This window comes from Rhinopithecus roxellana, chromosome 6 (genome assembly GCF_007565055.1).
Source record: "Rhinopithecus roxellana isolate Shanxi Qingling chromosome 6, ASM756505v1, whole genome shotgun sequence".
NCBI lineage: Eukaryota > Metazoa > Chordata > Mammalia > Primates > Cercopithecidae > Rhinopithecus > Rhinopithecus roxellana.
The window spans coordinates 47,055,076-47,074,512 of NC_044554.1; the positions used below are offsets into that span (position 1 = coordinate 47,055,076).

The 19,437-nt window shown below is 46.7% G+C and overlaps 2 protein-coding genes across 7 annotated transcripts in view; both read left to right on the plus strand.

Moving 5' to 3' along the window:
* The window catches only part of LOC104667537 (protein PMS2CL-like), a 1,213,215-nt gene that overhangs the window by 165,789 nt on the left and 1,027,989 nt on the right, over nucleotides 1-19,437 (plus strand). The gene's annotated exons all lie outside the window — the stretch shown is intronic.
* The window catches only part of WIPI2 (WD repeat domain, phosphoinositide interacting 2), a 44,993-nt gene that overhangs the window by 9,522 nt on the left and 16,034 nt on the right, over nucleotides 1-19,437 (plus strand). For all 6 annotated transcript variants that reach the window (XM_010366986.1, XM_010366987.1, XM_010366984.1 and 3 more), the window contains 4 exons: nucleotides 134-216; nucleotides 16,713-16,882; nucleotides 18,758-18,854; nucleotides 19,281-19,378. In XM_010366986.1, coding sequence (XP_010365288.1) covers nucleotides 134-216; nucleotides 16,713-16,882; nucleotides 18,758-18,854; nucleotides 19,281-19,378 — 448 coding nt within the window. The remainder of the gene's footprint in view (nucleotides 1-133; nucleotides 217-16,712; nucleotides 16,883-18,757; nucleotides 18,855-19,280; nucleotides 19,379-19,437) is intronic.

A 19,437-nucleotide genomic window follows, 5' to 3' on the forward strand; every position in this document is an offset into this window, starting at 1 on the left:
TTTGCTCTGTGCTGATTTGTGGTGAGCATGAGGGGAACATGCTGGGAAATCGCTGGGAACGTGGGAGCTAGTTATCTACGTTGTCACTGTCTGCATGTATCAGCTCTTATTTCTGAATTTGGCTTTTTTGCAGGTCCCTAGCTGTTGGTAGTAAGTCCGGTTATAAATTTTTCTCCCTTTCTTCTGTGGATAAGCTGGAACAGATCTATGAATGCAGTAAGTGTTTGCTTTATTTTTCCCCTTCTTAAAAAAAAAAAAAAGTTGAATTGGAATGCGGTCTAAAATTCAGACACTGTGGTTGAAGTCCAGACACCCTCTGACCAGTCCTCTGCTTCTACCTTCATCTCTCCAAGAGGTGGCAACTGGTGATACCTGTGGCTGTCTGCCCCAATCTGTGTATTTGCCTACATAGGAGTGCAGATACCGAGGGAGCTCTGTTCATGAGGGTCTTCAGTACATGAGCTCATACCATATGTACTGGTCTGTAACTTCTCTTCCCCACCTTTTTTTTTTTTTTTTATAAGACGGAGTCTGGCTCTGTCACCCAGGCTGGAGTGCAGTGGCGCGATCTCGGCTCACTGCAAGCTCTGCCTCCCGGGTTCACGTCGTTCTCCTGCCTCAGCCTCCAGAGTAGCTGGGACTACAGGCGCCCACCACGCCCAGCTAATTTTTTTGTATTTTTAGTAGAGACGGGGTTTCAGCGTGTTAGCCAGGATGGTCTCAATCTCCTGACGTCGTGATCTGCCTGTCTCGGCCTCCCAAAGTGCTGGGATTACAGGCGTGAACCACCGCCCCCAGCTGACTTCTCTCCCTTTTTAATGCCATTTAAACCGTCTAGATTACTATCATAAAGGGCTTCCAGAAAATGGAAAATTTTACAGCCCCCGTAGGAACAATTTATTTTCTCACGTTGGCATTTTACAGCATTGAAGTGGCCTGCATGTCGGAGAGGCGCATGGAACGGCGGGAGGCCATGCACTTTGGCCTCTTGCTCAGTCATATTTTGTGTGGTTCTAGATGGATTCCTACGTCTCTGGGCCTCGGTTTCTTTTATTTTTTGCAAAACAGAAATAATGTACATCTATAAGATTATTGCGGGGATTAGAGAGTATATGTGTACTTAACAGTGTGCAAAAATGGTATTTGCTGAGTCAACCCCGTGATGGAGACTGTGACGGGAAGCTTTGGACTCTTTCCACATGTGTAATTTTTAATTAAGATAATTATGGATTCACATGTAGTTGTAGGAAATAATACAGGTCCCTTGCATCCTTTATCCTGTTCTTCCCAATGGTAACATCTTGCAAAGCCCCAGTGTAATATCATAGACAGGATATTGACATCCACCCCTCCTGGGCACACTCTCCAGTCCTCCTTGTGCTTGTTTGTGTGTAGGTTCTGTGCAGTCTTTTTTGTTTTTTTTTTTTTTGAAACGGAGTTTCGCTCTTACTGCCCAGGCTGGAGTGCAGTGGTGCCATTTTGGCTTACCACAACCTCTCTCCTCGCTGGGTTCCAGCAATTCTGAGCTTTGTGCTGGTGACTTGAAATTATGGCGTTCTCCTGGCCTGCCAGCAGGTGGGGCCTTTCAGACTCCCTGGGCCCTGGCCTCCTCTCTACAGGTGAGCCTGCAGGTGCCCCTCACCTCCATGAGGGGATGTGTCTGATTCTCCCCAGCAGTGTCTTTCTTGTTGCTGCCCCCAAGAGCAAGTACCCAGGCCCTTTGCAGGGAGAGAGTGAGGCAGCAGAATCTGCATGATCCGCATCCCTGACTCATGGCTCCTGCTGGCTGGCTTAGGTTTTACTCTTTTCTTTGTCCTTAGAGTTGTTTGCTGGTGCTTACTAAATCTTCCAAAAAAGCCTTTCTTCTGCCGTGGAGGCTGGGAGGTGTGACCTGGGTGATAACACAGGTGTGAACCAGGGCTGTTTATCCCAGGTGCCGCCCCGCTTCCTGAAACCCTGCCACCTGGCTGCCTTCGCGTGAGCCACACAGGATTGCTCCCCATGGGGGGTTTCTGCAGTGGAGGGCAGTCCTGTCTGCAGGCTTTTATGAATGACTGAAACACCTGTTCAGTTCAGCTCCAGATGAAGTGCTTGAATTGTGCTATTAAATTGTTGCTGGAGTCACTATAGTCATCTGTTTTCTTTTCTTTTTTTTTTTTTTTTTTTTGAGACGGAGTCTCCTCTGTCGCCCAGGCTGGAGTGCAGTGGCTGGATCTCAGCTCACTGCAAGCTCCGCCTCCTGGGTTTACGCCATTCTGCCTCAGCCTCCCGAGTAGCTGGGACTACAGGCGCCCGCCACCTCGCCCGGCTAGTTTTTTGTATTTTTTAGTAGAGACGGGGTTTCACCATGTTAGCCAGGATGGTCTCGATCTCCTGACCTTGTGATCTGCCCGTCTCAGCCTCCCAAAATGCTGGGATTACAGGCTTGAGCCACCGTGCCCGGCCAGTCATCTGTTTTCAAACACACAGAATTTTTTTCCCCCTGCTGGGGGCCAGTGCTTAGGAAGAGTGGAAGAATGCCAAAACCTGGTCTTTCCTTTTCCTCAAATTGAAGTTTAGTTACTGACTTCTAGTGCCTTATTTCCCAGAGATTTTTAGTGGAACAAAATGGGATGTCTTGATAGTATCTTTTAGAGTGGGTGTTGGCCGGGCACAGTGGCTCAGGCCTGTAATCTCAGCACTTTGTGAGGTCAGGGCAGGCGGATCACATGAGGCCAGGAGTTCAAGACAAGCCTGGCCAACGTGGCAAAACCCTGTCTCTACTGAAAATACACAAAAATTAGCCAGGCATGGTGGCTCATGCCTGTGATCCCAGCTACTAGGGAGGCTGAGGCACGAGAATCACTTGAACCCAGGAGGCAGAGGTTGCAGCGAGCCAAGATTGTGCCACTGCACTCCATCCTCAGTGACAGTGAGACTCTGTCTCAATAAATAAATAAAAAATAAAGAGTAGATGTTTACTGAGCAACATGGTAAGGTAGGTGTATGAATTTCTGTGTTCTTCTTAGTGAACCTTGGCCCTTAAAAATAGGTGATGAAATGGACAAAGAAATTTTTTTTTTTTTTTTTTTTTTTTTTTTTTTTTGAGACGGAGTCTCGCTCTGTCGCCCAGGCTGGAGTGCAGGGGCCGGATCTCAGCTCACTGCAAGCTCCGCCTCCTGGGTTTACACCATTCTCCTGCCTCAGCCTCCGGAGTAGCTGGGACTACAGGCGCCCGCCACCTCGCCCGGCTAGTTTTTTGTATTTTTTAGTAGAGACGGGGTTTCACCATGTTAGCCAGGATGGTCTCGATCTCCTGACCTCGTGATCCGCCCGTCTCAGCCTCCCAAAGTGCTGGGATTACAGGCTTGAGCCACCGTGCCCGGCCCGACAAAGAATGTTTTGAGGGTTAATAATTTTTTTTTTTTTTTTTTTTTTGAGATGGAGTCTTGCTCTGTCGCCCAGGCTGGAGTGCAATGGCGCAATCTCGGCTCACTGCAAGCTCTGCCTCCCAGGTTCATGCCATTCTCCTGCCTCAGCCTCCCGAGTAGTTGGGACTATATATAGGTGCCTGCCACTACACCCGGCTAATTTTTTGTATTTTTAGTAGAGACAAGGTTTCACCGCATTGGGATGGTCTCGATCTGACCTTGTGATCCGCCCGCCTCGGCCTCCCAAAGTGCTGGGATTACAGGCGTGAGCCCCCACGTCCAGCAAGGGTTAATACTATAAACTGAAGCTATTATGTTGTTCTGTTCCTAGAATGTTATCTATCTTTCCTCTTTCACATCCTTTTTTTTTTTTTAAGTAGATAAGATAATGTCTCTTAGAAAACAGGTCAGCTACTAAGTGAAATGTCAAGATTGTTTTCCAGCATTTCTCTGTAGGTAGACTCAGAGGAAAGAATATTTCTTCGTGTCTCAGTATTTAGTTCAGACTCAGCGTTGACTTCTACTCTCAAAACTCTTTAACAGTCCATCATAAAATCAGATCTTTGCTGTCACTCACTGTGGCTGTTATAGAAAGAATGAGCCAGAGCTGGTCTTAGAGAAAAACAAGATGGACAACTACTTGTTCCTTCTTTTATTTACTTAGAAAAGAAAATTCACACACACACAAAAGCTTGGTCAAGCAGTACTGGAAGATAGATTTTCTACTATCAGTGTTATCATTTCAGACTTGAAAGTTGCAGGAGCTGCCAGATAGGCTTTTGCTCATTGTTTATGGACACCTCATATACGTATATATATGGGGACAGAGTCTCGCTCTGTCACCCAGGCTGGAGTACAGTGGCATAATCATATCTCACTGTACCCTTGACCTCCTGAGCTCAAGTGATCCTCCCCCCCTCAGCCTCCTGAGTATCTGGGACCAGAGGCACGTACCACTACACATGGCTAATTTTTTTGTAAGTTTTGTAGAAACGGGGTCTTACTATGTTGCCAGGCTGGTCTTGAACTCCGGGTCTCAAGCAGTCCTCCCACCTCAGCTTCCCAAAGTGCTGGGATTACAGGCGTGAGTCACCGCGCCCGGCCTCTTGTGACCAGTGCTGGGATTACAGGCGTGAGCCTCCGCGCCTGGCCTCTCATATGATCAGTGCTGGGATTACAGGTGTGAGCCACCATGCCCGGCCTCTCATGTGATCATTTTCTTTCTCCATGTGCATTTTTGTTGTCGTCCTCGTTTTTTGAATATACATAATGCACAAAATGTGGTCTCTTTTCCCTAAAATATTCTACAACAATATCCTACACTGTTAGGCAAAATAAATGAAGGATATCAGTTTATTATTTGTAAAACATCACAGAAGTTTAGAAGTTGGCTTTTTTCAAAAGCTGCACTGTGTGTTTTCTTTGCATTTGCTAAGCTGGTTTCTGAGCTAGGAAAACAGATCTTATAAACATTCAGTTCTGAAACCCAGCACAAGCAGACTGCTCCTTAGCTCAGCAAAAGTGACTAGAGCCTGCGTTGATTATGGAAGCGTAGCCGTTGACATATAACACCTTTTATCAAACCTTCCTGCTTTGCCAAGAAACTAATCATTTACTTTATGGACCATCATCTACGTCTTAAGGTTTGAGAAATGGTGCTTTCTGATGTTAGTCCTATTTGACAGGCGGTGCATTGGTTGGAATATTAATTTCAGTGAGATTTATAGTAATGGATCATACAGAGGAGAAACCACGAGCGTCTCTTGGCCTAAATCTGTGGTGATGGAATGCTGGGCTCTTACCTTGCATCCTGGCAGAGCTGCAGGCACACGCGGAAGTGGATTCAAGCAATTATCTCATGGCCTTGTTCTTCCCTTGCCACTCCAGGAGCTTCATCGTTGTCAGCTATAAACCACGCCAGCAGAAGCAAAAAGCAACATTCTTTTTTAAATCAAGTGATTAATTTCTTAAATTTTAGTCAGGCAATCTCTAGGAGGGAAGTGTGGCAGAAACTGTGGCTAAGGCCACCTAGAATGAGTGCTAAAAGCAAGGCCTTTGACCCTGGAGATCACTGAAGTTTGCGTTCAACCTTTTTCTTTCTTTTTTTTTTTGAGTTCGAGTCTCGCTCTGTCACCCAGACTGGAGTGCAGTGGCATAGTCTCGGCTTACTGCAAGCTCCGCCTCCCGGGTTCACGCCATTCTCCTGCCTCAGCCTCCCAAGTAGCTGGGACTACAGTAGCGCCATCACACCCAGCTAATTTTTGTGTGTGTGCATTTTTAGTAGAGACGGGGTTTCACCGTGTTAGCCAGAATGGTCTCGATCTCCTGACCTCATGGCCCGCCTGCCTCGGCCTCCCAAAGTGCTGGAATTATAGGCCTGAGCTACCACATACCACACCCTGCCACATTCAGCCTTTCTTAGTGTCAGCCTGAATGCCTCTTGGCACCAGTGTCCAGGGACGTGCCATCTTGAGTCAGTACATCTGTGTAGTCTGGTTTCTTTGCTTTCATTTGATTATTATGGAGTCTTTCTCCTAGCAGCCTGATCCAGTTTAGTGGAAAGTGATTGTTCTGGGTATGCGGGTTCCATGTATATTTATGTGTTTAAAAGCTCATCTGGGCCGGGCACGGTGGCTCACACCTGTAATCCGAACACTTTGGGAGGCTGAGGCGGGTGGATCACCTGAGGTAAGGAGTTCGAGAACAGCCTGGCCAACATGGTGTAACCCTGCCTCTGCTAAAAATGCAAAAATTAGCCAGACATGGTGGCGCGCTCTTGTAATCCCAGCTACTCGGGAGGCTGAGGCAGGAGAAGCACTTGGACCCGGGAGTCAAAGGTTGCAGTGAGCCAAGATTGTGCCACTGCGCTCCAGCCTGGGCAACAGAAAAGACTCTGTCTCAAAAATAATAAAAAATAAGAAAGTTCATCTGTATGTGAAGTGTAATAGAAAAATTAATTAGAGCATCTTGAAATAATACGGTAGAAAAATGGCAACAAACCTAAACTACTAGCAATATATAAAAGTAGGTTGCTTTCTGAAAGGTATATTCCTGAAAAGATCTAGTCAGATTGGTCTGTAGAACTCAGTGTCACTGCGAAGTGCATCCTTTTGTGTTATGGCTGTTACCACCACCACTACTACTACTACTGCGTTTTTAAAACACAGGGTCTCACTCTGTCACTCATGCTGGAGTGCAGTGGTGTCAACATGGCTCACTGTAGCCTCAACCTCCCGGGCTCAAGTGATCCTCCCCCTTCCCGCATAGCTGGGCCTATAGGTACACACCACCATGCCCAGCTAATTTTTTTTTTTTTTAAGAGTTGGGGCCTCACTGTGTTGCCAAGACTGGTCTTGAACTCATGGGCTCAGGCCATCTTCCTACCTCAGCCTCCTAAAGTGCTGGGCTTAACAGGTATGAGCCAACGTGCCCAGCCTATTAAGTTTTTTTTTTCTTTTTTTTTGAGACAGTCTCACTGTATCACCCAGGCTAGAGTGCATTGGCGAGATCTCAGCTCGCTGCAGCCTCTGCCTCCTGGGTTCAAGCAGTTCTCCCGTCTCAGCCTCCCGAGTAGCTGGGATTAGAGGCATGCACCACCACGCCTGGCTACATTTTGTATTTTCAGTAGAGATGGAGTTTCACCACGTTGGCCAGGCTGGTTTTGAACTCCTGACCTCAGGTGATCCACCCGCCTCAGCTTCCCAAAGTGCTGGGATTACAGGCGGGAGCAACTGCTCCTGGCCCTGGCCTATTAGTCAAGTAATGACAAAAATGTGTTCACTCCAGAGTGATTGGTGGTTCATCTCTGCCCTTTGCAGAGCCACCTCTCCTACTTTTGGTTACTGACTCGTGTAAATGTGATGAGAGTTATAGATCTATTTCCCCCAGAACACTCAGTGTTTATCATATGGTTTCAGCGGTGTTAGAGACTCATGAAGCCCATCCACTTATCCACAGAGACCTGGTCTTTGCGGTTGGCCCTGACACTTAGTTTCTGGCCTGCCTCTGCTGCTGCCCATGTCCGCACAGGAGGAGGTGGCTCACTGCGTGCAACCTCCACTTCCCGAGTTCAAGCAATTCTCCTGCCTCATTCTCCTTAGTAACTGGGACCACAGGCATGTGCCGCCACACTCAGCCAATTTTTGTATTTTTTTTTTTTAGTAGAGATGGGATTTCACCATGTTGGCCAGGTTGGTGTCGAACTCCTGATCTCAAGTGATCCACCTGCCTCGGCCTCCCTAAGTGCTGAGATTATAGGCCTGAACCACCGTGCGTGGCCTTATTTATAATTCTTAAATCAACTCAAACTGACTTCTTTTTTTTTTTTTTTTTCCATGCAGTCATGTGCTGCTGCTGTTGTTTTCTTAACTACCTGTTTCTGCCCTTGCCTGTTTTTCTGTTGGGTTATTTATCTCCTAATGACTTAAACCAAATTAGCCATTTGTTAGGGGTTGCAAATATTTTTCTTCTGGACTGTCATTTGCCTTTTGACCTTGTTTGTGATTCTTCTCACCATTCTGAAGTCTTGAATTTCTATATATTCAAATGCATTGGTCTTTTTTTATAAGGCTTCTAAATACTAGAAAGGGTTTTTCCTACTCCCGGCATGTACATAAAATATTTCCCAAGGTGGTCCTCTAATACTTTGGGGTCGTGTTTTACCTTCAGTACTTGGAGTGTATTGGATGTAAGGAATCCCTCCCTTGCATTCAGGGCCTGGGAAGGATGCTTGCCTGTGTCCTTGCTTATGTAGAGGGACTTACTCTGAAGCATTTAGGGTGAATGTCGGAAGGAGCTTCTCTTCCAAACTTCAATAAAGAAAAAATCGTTGAAGCAAAATGGTGGAAAGTTAATATTTGTTGGATTAGGTGGTGAGTATATGGAGGTTCATTTTACTGTTCTCTTTTGTGAATATTTGCAGTTTAAAAAGAGCTTTTCTGCCTTCATCCTCCCATCCCTGTTTAAAACATTGTGAAAGCTCTGCTTTTTCCCATTAACATTTTAGAAAAACCATTTCCAAATGATGGTTGATGGTATTACCTTCTCAGCACCTGCACGTAAGCAACTGAAGACATCATTTTTCTTTCTAACATTTTGTTAAAGGAAATTTTCAAACTGAAAAGTTGAAAGTATTTTACAGCTGACACCTGTGTATCCACCACTTAGATTCTTCCCTTAACTTTTTTTTTTTTTCTTGAGTCTCGCTCTTGTCACCCAGGCTGGAGTGCAGTGGCGCAACCTCAGCTAACTGCAAGCTCCGCCTCTTGGGTTCACGCCATTCTCCTGCCCCAGCCTCCCAAGTAGCTGGGACTGCAGGCGCCCACTACCACGCCCGGCTACTTTTTTGTATTTTTAGTGGAGACGGGGTTTCACCGTGTTAGCCAGGATGGTCTTGATCTCCTGACCTTGTGATCCGCCCATCTCAGCCTCCCCAAGTGCTGGGATTACAGGCGTGAGCCATCGTGCCCGGCCCTTCCCTTAACATTTTACTATACTTGTCCTAACACACACACACACACACCCATCCATTTTTTTTTACTTTTATTTCTTTTTTTGAGACAGCTTCTAACTCTGTCACCCAGGCTGCCAGCCTGGGAGTACGGTGGTGCAATCATAGCTTACTACAGCCTTGACCTCCGGGGCTCAAGCGATCCTCCTGCCTCTGCCTCCGTAGTTGCTGAGACTACAGGAGTGCACCGCCATGCTTAGCTAACTTTTTGATTTTTTTTGTAGGGACAAGATCTGGCTGTGTTGTCCAGGCTGGTCTCAAACTCCTGGGCTCAAGTGATCTTCCCACCTCAGCCTCCCAGAGTGCTGAGATTACAGACGAACCACCACACCTGGCTGTATTTTTTGTGTGGGCGTTTCCAGGTAGAAGATAGGCATCAGTACATTTCTCCTCAATACTGAGTAGAATTCAATGTTTGTTTTTTTCTTGTAAGGTAAAATTTACTAGCGGTGGAATGCATGTATCTTGAGTGAACACTATGTGAGTTTTAACAAATGCCTGCATCTCTGTGAACTGAAGCCCTATCAAGGTTTACCATCACTCCAGAAAGTTTTCTCATACTTCCTTCCAGTCTCAGCTCTCTTCTGCCCACATTCCCCAAGAGGCAGTGAGTGTTCTGGTTTTTTCTACTATAGATTAGTTTTGTCTTTTCTAGAACTTGATATGAACGGAGCATCTACTCTTTTGATGATGTTTCTTTCGCTCTGCATTTTTTTTAGATTTATCCACATCTTATGTCTCATTTGCCCAGTATGTGAATATATGACAGTTGTTGATGTATTCTCTACATGACAGATATCTGGGCTCTTTGTAGTTTAGCTATTATGAACAAAGCTACTGTGAACGTTCTCATACAAGTCTTTTAGTGGACCCATATTTTCACTTATCTTAGATAAATATTGTAGTGGAATTGTTGGGTAGGTATGTGTTTAGTTTTGTAAGAAACCCCCATAACCTTCTCCTAAGTGACTGTACCATTTGTGGTTCCGTCAGTGCTGTATGAGAGTTCTGATTGCTCTACGTCCTCACTAACTTTTTTTTTTTTTTTTTTTTTTTTTTTTTGAGATAGAGTCTCACTCTGCCGCCCAGGCTAGCATGCAGTGCACAATCTCGGCTCACTGCAACCACCTCCACCTCCGGGTTTCAAGTGTTTCTCCTCCCTCAGCCTCCCAGGTAGCTGGGATTGTAGGTGCTCACCACCACACCTGGCTAAATTTTGTATTTTTAGTAGAGACAGGGTTTCACCATGTTGGCCAGGCTGGCCTGGAACTCCTGACCTCAAGCGATCCGGCCATCTCGACCTCCTGAAGTGCTGGGATTACAGGCGTGAGCCACAGCACCCAGCTTCCTCACCAACTTTTGATGTTATTAGTTTTTTTACTTTTAGCCCTTCTGATGTATGTGTAATGATATCTTCATGGTTTTAATTTGAATTTCTCAGGTAACTAATGATGTTGAACGTTTTCATGTGCTTGTTGGCTATCTGTATATCTTTTTCGGTGACGTGTCTGTTCCAGTCTTTTGTTGCTTTTTAGGTTTGGTTGTTTATCGTTTTATTATAGAGTTCTTAGAGCTCTTTACATATTCTGGATAGTAGTCCTTTGTCAGATATGTTTTGTGACTATTTTCTCCTCGTCTGTGGCTTGCCTGTTTTCTTTCTTTGAGCAAATGGTTTGAATTTTGATGCAGTCCTATTTATGGGTTTTTGTTTTGTTTTGTTTTTTTCCGTTTATGGTTTTTGCTTTCTAGGCCCTGTCCAAGAAACTTTTGCCTACCCTAGAGTCAGGAAGGTGTTTTCCTGTGTGTTCTGTGAAAGCTTTATATAGTTAACACTATGCATAAAAGCTAAAGTTTTTATATTTAAGCCAATAATCCATCTCATTAATTGTTATGTATGTTGTGAGGTGTAAATCAAGGTTATTTTTTTCCTAATGGATTCGTATTCCATCATCATTTGTTGAGATTTTCCTTCCCCCCGGGATTGCTTTGGTGCTTTACAGTCCTATACCTGTGAGTCTATTTCTGGGCTCTGTATTCTCTTCTAATGGTCTGTCAGTCTTCAACTTTGTTCTTTTTCAGGATAGCTTTGCGTTTTCTAGTTTCTTTTTCTTTCCATATAAAATTTAAAATCCGCTTTGTCTGCAAAAAAGCCTGTTGGGATTATGATTGGGGTGGGATTGGACCTACAGATCAGTTTGAGAGTTGATATGTTAATAATATTGAATACCCAGTCCATGAACATGGTAATCTCTTCATTTATTTACCTCTTTTTAATTTTGTTTTGGTAATATTCTATGATTTTTTTTTTTTGATATGGAGGTTTTACATCTTTAGTAAAATTTATTTCTAATACTTTGGATTTTGACAGTATCGTAAAAGAAAATTATTTCATTTACTTTTCCAGTTTGCTGTTGGGCTAAACATATAATTGATTTTTTATATTTTAATCTTGTATCCTATGACTTTGCTAAATTCATGTGTTAGACAGTTGCCTATAGATTCCTTAAGGTGGCAGTAGAGACTGTTTGACGTCTTGTTTTCTAATGTTTGTGCCTTTCTTTCTTTTTCTTGCTTCACTGCAGTGCGTAAGACTCGCCAGCACAAAGTAAGGAGAGGGAGTGTCCTTGCCTTGTTTCTGTCTTAATGGGAAGAGTTTAGATGTCTTCACCATTAAGTACAGTGTCAGCTGTAGATTTTCTTAACTGTTCTTCATCAGTGAAAGAAGGTTCTTCCTCATTCTAGGTTTCATAAATTTCTACTATGAATGAGCATTGCATTTTGTCATGCTTTTTCTGCATCTGTTGGGTTGGTACAATCTTTCTCTGTCTAGTTGAATTGGAATTTATCACTACCTCTAATGGAGACCTGCCAGTGCCTGCTGGTGGTCCTGCATTTTTCTCATAACTGTGTTGCTTGCTCTTTGAGATGATCGTCTCATACTGTCCTCACTCTGAAATCTCCCACCTCCATCCCATCACAATTAACACCTGCTGCTGCTTCAAGAGAGGTTGGTGCTGTCGGCCTGGGGCTCCCTTCTCTTTCCTTCTTCACCCTACCCGCCTCCTAAGTGGTTTGTTCCTCCAGGCATGCAGTCTCAACCATAAATCCATCTCAGTATATCTAGTAGCTCCTGTATTTGAAGACAGAAATTTCCCTTGCCCATGCATATCCCCCAGCCCCTCCCACATTTCTGCTTCTCCAGAACATAACTTCTTTTTTTGGTTTTGGTTTTGGTTTTGGTTTTTTTGGTAGAGTCTCGCTCTGCTGCCCAGGCTGGAGTGTGGTTGGTGCCATCTCGGCTGACTGCAACCTCCGTCTCTCAGGTTCAAGTGATGCTCCCGCCTCAGCCTCCCAAAGAGCTGGGAATTACAGGCGCCCACCATGATGCCCGACTCATTTTTTGTATTTTCAGTAGAGACGGGGTTTCACCACGTTGGCCAGGCTGGCCTCGAGCTCCTGACCTCAGGTATCTGCTTGCCTCAGCCTCCCAAAGTGCTGGAACTCCAGGCGTGAGCCCCTGCGCCCGGCCTGTAGCGTAACTCCTGTAGATAGTTGCCTAAGTTTTTTTCCACTTCTCATTCTCTTTCATATTTCAGCCATTCTTCCTGCACATCTCCATCAAAATATGTCAAAGTCTCCAGATAAGCTGCTCGTTCCCAGACTGGGGGGACGTGTCTTCATTTCCTCTTCCCTTCTCTGCAGTGCTGGGCACAGTTGCCTGCTTGCTGTTCTTCAGATACCCTCTTCTGTTGGCTTCCATCTCATGCACGGTCCTGGCTTTTCTCTTACTCAGTCTCCTTTGCTGACCGTTGACAGTTTCGGTGCCACGCAGGGCCCTGGGCGCAGATCTCTTTGGCCCCCTCTCCGTGATGGCAGGCACTGCCCTGTTTACCACTGTATACTTGGGATGGTCTCTCCTGGTAGAATCTGTTGTTTGTGTTGAATGGGTGAAGTAACTAAGTCAAGTTTTACCAAGCAAAGCAGTAAGAACCTATTCTTTGAAAAAAAATAAAAATACAGTTGATTCTTGTTATTCACAGTTCTAGTCTGTAAATCTCTGGGACGCTGGATTAGCGAATCAGGAAGTGTTGCTCCCAGGGGAAGGATTGGTAGGTAGCCTCTGGTCGCAGTGTTCGCATCAGCTGATCAAAAGACAACCTCATTTTGTGTGTGCTTTCCTGCCTCCGGACATGCTGAGGAATGCGGATTGTTGGTTCACTAACATTGAACTCGCAGCTCATATAGAACTCAGCCCACACATGTGTTTTCTCCGCGGGGCGCATCACAGGCTGCTTTTGCTTAGGGACACTCGGTGACGCTCAGCACTGTGCCGGGGCCAACAGTGAAATCAACAAAAACGCGAAAGTGCAAAAAGCAGACACTCAGTAGCCCTAAATAGACCACGAAAAGGACAGTTGTTTTCAGAATCAACACAAGAAGACAGGACGTTGCCCTGTGTGATCTCAGCCAGGAACATGTGCGTCATGTGACTCAAATCTTTTCCTGAGGCTGGGCACAGTGACGCACTTTGGAAGGTCAAGGTGGGCAGATCACCTGAGGTCAGGAGTTGAAGACCAGCCTGGCCAACATGGTGAAACCCTGTCTCTACTAAAAATATAAAAATTAGCCAGGCGTAGTGGCAGACATCTGCAGTCCCAGCTACTCAGGAGGCTGAGGCAAGAGAATGGCGTGAACCCGGGAGGCGGAGCTTGCAGTGAGTCGAGATCGCGCCATTGCACTCCAGCCTGGGCGACAGAGCGAGACTCTATCTCAAAAAAAAACCAAAAACAAAAAACTTCCCGCTCTCCACGTGTCCACAGAGAGCTGTAAACCACTGTGAGTGTTCGTGTAGGGTCGCAAATAAACCTTCCCAGGCAGGCGAGTTCACGGATGCAGACCCTGTGCGTGTGCAGGAGCAGCCCTATTTGGAAGTCTGCTTTTTACCACTGATTGGATTTAGGAGGCCAGTGGATTTAAATAAAATTGTACTTAATAAAAAACCAGTTTTGTGTATACCAGGTTTTCCTATGTGTCCCAGCCCTGGAGTTGAAGCTGAGAGTCCAACTCTTCTTTCACCATTCGGGAAATAGGTACCAGGCCTTACAGCTAATTAGAGCAGAGCTGAGACTGGAATGTGATTGTTAAACTCATGTTCCTGCATGATCGCCGTCGCACCCAGTACTCGCCAAGGTTGCGGTGCCGCACGCACGCCCAGCACATGTGTTAGGACGCATGCCACTGAGCTTCACCAAGAGCACTTCTGCCTCTTGGATGTAGCACCGGGGGTAACAGCATTTCACCACTGAAACTGAATGGCACAGAGATTGAGTTTGTTTGTTTGTTTGGTTTTGGGGGAGTTTGAGAAATATCCAAAGTCTGGTCATAAGGTCCATTCCATCCGTTCAGCCAGTGTGGAAGGAGCTCCTCCTCCATGACAGGCGACATTAGACCTGGGGGTGCAGCCGTGAATGGGCCAAACACGGCACCTGTCCTCAGACCATCGGTCCAGCTGGGAACTCTGTCGCTCAGCCATTGCCTAGATTCTCAGTGGTAAGCGTGGTGACTGCCAGAGGCAACAGGTACAGGATGCAGCTGGGCCAGTGCATGCAGCCCCAGATACTACCAAGTACTACCTGAGAACAGGGTGCCTGGAGAGTGAGAGGCTGGACAGTGGCGGAGGAAGGGCCTTGTGCCCCTGGATTTGCACATCTGGCTGCTGGATTCGAGAAGTGAGGGTAACAGCCTCAGGACACCAGCCACGATCGTCGTTCAGTCCCACCTTCCTTTTGGGGGCAGGGCTGGTATTACAGACAGGATCTCACTCTTTTGCCTGGGCTGGTGTGCAGGAGCGCGATCACGGCTCATTGCAGCCTCAGCCTCCTGGGATCAGGCACTCTTCCTACTTCAGCTACCACAGGCGTGCACCACCACCCCCAACTAGTTTTTGTATTTTTTGTAGAGATGGGACCTCACTGTGTTGCCCAGGCTGGTGTCAAATTCCTGGCCTCAAGCAGTCCTCCCACCTTGGCCTCCCAAAGTGCAGGGATTACAGGTGCAAAGCACCACATCTGGCCCCAACCCTTTTTGTCGCCCACCGGCTAGCAAGCAGGGCTGCCATAACCTGGTATCCATGTCGATCTCCTGAGGGAAAGAAGACTGGTCAGAGAGCCAGGGTCTGATCTTTAGGGAAATTATTTTTACTGCAAATAATTGACATTCCGTGTTATACACTGTCTCTTCTGAGTTGGGTTGGCCTCGTGTCTGAGTGGTGCTGCGTGCCAGGTGCTAGAGGTGCATCTGCTGACGAAGACTCCTGTGTCCACACACTGGCATGATCCCTTCTGATCGTGCCTTTTTTGATAAATCCTGGAAGACAGTGGCCCCTAGTCTGAGATGCTGCTGAGCGGAGAAGCTGCGGACAGAACCTGTCCTTGCTGGCCCTGCAACCACACCACCGTCTCCCTATTTGTGGCAGACGCTTGCATGTATTCCTTTTGAATGAAGGTCACTTGCTGTTGTCAGAAAGAAGGTTTTATGGCAGCTTTCTGGTAAAAGCAACTGAGAAGACACTGAATGGACGCTGTGAAGAGCTTAGGATGATGCACTTGTGTTTATGGCCTGTTCCATTTGAAGTGGTGTCACGCTACACGATGGCGTGTGGGGCAGCGAGGGGCTGCGGGTGCAACGGTGGTCCTGTGAGAGGAGCAGGCCATGTTTTTGCTGCAGCTTTCCCATGTTTCATTTAGACACACGAGTACTTGTCACTGTGCTGCCGCTGGCCACAGTATCCAGTTAGTCACATGCCGTGCAAATCTGGAGCCAGGAGCCACAGGCCACAGCATACAGCCTAGGGGCGTAGTAGGCCTGCCATCTAGATTTGTGTTTGCACGGCAGAATTGCCTGCAGGGCGTTTCTTAGTGTTTGTTTGTTTTTTTCCCCCAAGACGGAGTCTCACTCTGTCGCCCAGGCTGGAGTGCACTGGCGCGATCTCGGCTCACTGCAAGCTCCGCCTCCCGGGTTCACGCCATTCTCCTGCCTCAGCCTCCCAAGTAGCTGGGACTACAGGCGCCGCCACCACAGCTGGCTAATTTTTTGTATTTTTAGTAGAGATGGGGTTTCGCCATATTAGCCAGGAGGGTCTCCATCTCCTGACCTCGTGATCCGCCCGCATCAGCCTCCCAAAGTGCTGAGATTACAGGCATGGGCCATCGCACGCAGCCCCTACAGGGCATTTCTTAGAATGTATGTCAGCGTTTTGTGACACATGAGTGTAAGAGCAACATCTTTTTAATAAGTAAATATGTGTCATGCCACTTGGGACATGTGTGGTTCTTTGGCCAGCCGCGGTATGCGAGCACGTAGGCTAGCGCTCGCACGTGAGTCTATGGAACCCAGGGGAAGCAACTGCAGTTTCCTAGTAGTTTGTGTCTTAATGAAGGGAGTCCCTAGACCTTACTCTTTCACTTTACCTGGTAGTTTGGTTCCTAAACTTGTGTGTTTTTAGGTTACACCATTCAAATCCAGCAACAGAACTGATTGAAAGGAACCTTTGTCTTTCGTATGAATGCTCATGAGGGGCCATCCTTACAGTGGAAACGCTACTGAGGCTGCAGCCAGTCAAGACCCTCAGACCCCCGGGGCTGTCCCCACCCCCTGACCACATGTTCCACAGGCACCCCCAGCGCTGTGCCCTGCGTGTCACCCAGGCAGGTGTTTGTTTTCGAGCACAGACTCTACCTATGGCCATAGCCATGTGGAAATATTCACATATGTACTTCCCTTTGTGATTTCAGCTGACACGGAAGATGTGTGCATCGTAGAGAGATTGTTCTCCAGCAGCCTAGTGGCCATCGTGAGCCTTAAAGCACCAAGGAAGCTAAAGGTTTGCCACTTTAAGAAGGGGACTGAGATCTGCAACTATAGCTACTCCAACACGATTCTGGCTGTGAAGCTCAACAGGCAGGTGAGCGCAGCCCCAGCTGGGTGTGGGCTTGTCTGTTGCTCCCTCCAGCACTCTGGGACAAGCCCACCCAACCGGCATGCCCCTCCATCATTCCCTTGCTGCCTGGCCCCACGTTGCCGGGCACAGATCCTTGCCTACAGCGACCAGCTCTGTTTCCTCACCCACCAGCTTTGCTCAGCCTGTTCCGTTCACAACAGATGCCCAGGCCTCTGCCACACTGTTCCCATACAGGTGTCCCTGACCCTACCCAGAGGGTGGATGGTAGAGTTTCTTTCACTTATTACCTGGTTTTGCTTTTATAAATGTTACTTAAAAACAAAAAATCTTTGGCCGGGCACAGTGGCTCACACCTGTAATCCCAGCACTTTGGGAGACCGAGGTGGGCAGATTGCCTGAGGTCAGGAGTTTGAGACCAGCCTGACCAACATGATGAAACCCCATCTCTACTGAAAATACAAAAATTAGCCGGGTGTGGTGGCAGGTGCCTGTAATCCCAGCTACTTAGGAGTCTGAGGCAGGAAAATTGCTTGAACCCAGGAGTTGGAAGTTGCAATAAGCCGAGGTCATGTCATTGCACTCCAGCTTGGGCAGCAAGAACGAGACTTTGTCTCAAAAAAAGAAAAAAAAGTTTTAGGCTTTTTTTTCCTTTTGTAAATTGTTAATTTAACTTTGAATTCAAGATGAAGGATTTATTACTTTATCTCTCCCTAAACTAGTAAGACTGGCACAGAGGAAGGACGTGGTGGGTGGCACGTGCACGTGTTTCACGAGGCTGTCTCCCAGCTTGTGCTCATGCCCAGGGTAACAGCGCCACCCCTCGCAATCTGATTCTGCCCGCATTCCCCGCAGGGAAAGCTGATGAGGCTGCTGGCTGTAGAGTGGACACGTTGACAGCCAGTAGCTGCACCATGAGATACGGTGACTAGGTGAAGTCACAGTAAAGACGCTCTTACCTTATACACTTGAAACTGGGAACTGGTCTGTTAACTGACAAAGTTGGTTAGAATGGGAAATTATAAGGCATAATATTTTGAGCACTTAAAAATTGTAAAGCATACAAATTGTGTTCATGTCCAACTAATGTAGAGCTGGGTGCATGCCCATCATCTTTCTTGCATACATCGTTGCAGTGATGCATCGTCTGCATGTCCACATTCATTTTCTTCCAAATGGAGCAGGAACTTGCAAAATAATCTGAGTGCACAATAAAATGTTAGACCTTTTAAAACCCCCTTATTTTCATTTTACCTGTGCCGCACTCAGCATCAGTTTTAAAAAGCAAATCTTTCCAAATCTATTCACACCTGTCTTAGCTGTAGGTTAGCATTTGCCTAAAACTGAACTAAAATGACCTCGTTAGAATTCCCAGTGGAGCTAGGGTGAGTATGAGGGAGAGGTGTACCCCGGCCGGCTCCTTCTTGATTGTTGGTGGAAAGCAGCTGTGTCCTCGGCGCTTCCAACATCGGTCTGCATTGTGTTCTAGAAGGAACTAAGATTGTGAGGCCAAGGCAGGAGTGGATCACCTGAGGTCAGGAGTTCGAGACCAGCCTGGCCAACATGGTAAAACCCCATCTCTACTAAAAATACAAAAATTAGCCAAGCATGGTGGCAGGCACCTGTAATCCCAGCTACTTGGGAGGCTGAGGCAGGAGAGAGAATCCCTTGAACCTGGGAGGCAGAGGTTGCAGTGAGCCAAGATCACGCCATTGCACTCCAGCCTGGGTGACACAGTGAGACGCTGACTCCAAAAAAAAAAATACAATAGCAATAGAAGAAACAAGAGTGTCGTAGTCCAGGAGTCAGTCAAGTGGAGGTTGGGGCAGGTGTTGCACTGGCTGTTGCTTCACGTTTGGTTTCGTTTCATCTCTCGCCTAGAGGCTGATAGTATGCCTGGAGGAGTCCCTGTACATCCACAACATTCGGGACATGAAGGTGCTGCATACAATCAGGGAGACGCCTCCAAACCCTGCAGGTGAGCTAACTTGTGAGGAGAGAATCCTTTTTCTGATTTTGCCCTTGAAAGATAGCTATCGGTGAGAGAGATTTTTTCTTTTTATAGGTTCCGCATATGAGACAGATTTTAAAAGTATTGATCCCAAACCAAGCTGCCTTCCTACTGATGCTGGTCATGTGACCACATAAACTCATTGGTTTGATCAACTTTCAAGTTTGAGGTTACTGATAGTTCAAACCAAAGGCCTTTAATCTCTTTACAATACTGGTATCACCTAAGGTGGGGATTTGGCGTTGCAGAACTTTCTTAACACAGCAAACAAGATTGTATCCAAGCTGTTTTTTGTTCCTAATGCTCTGTTAAATAAATGCTGAATTATGTCTGACATCCAAGAAGGAGCTCTCAGGTGAAGTTTGCGTCTCGTCCTCCGTGTGTCATATGCAGGCCTGTGTGCGCTGTCAATCAACAACGACAACTGCTACTTGGCGTACCCAGGGAGCGCGACCATCGGAGAGGTGCAGGTCTTCGATACCATTAATTTGGTGAGATGCCTTTCCTACTCGAATAGCTCTCTAAAGTGTGGCTTTTTCCTGAAGAGGAG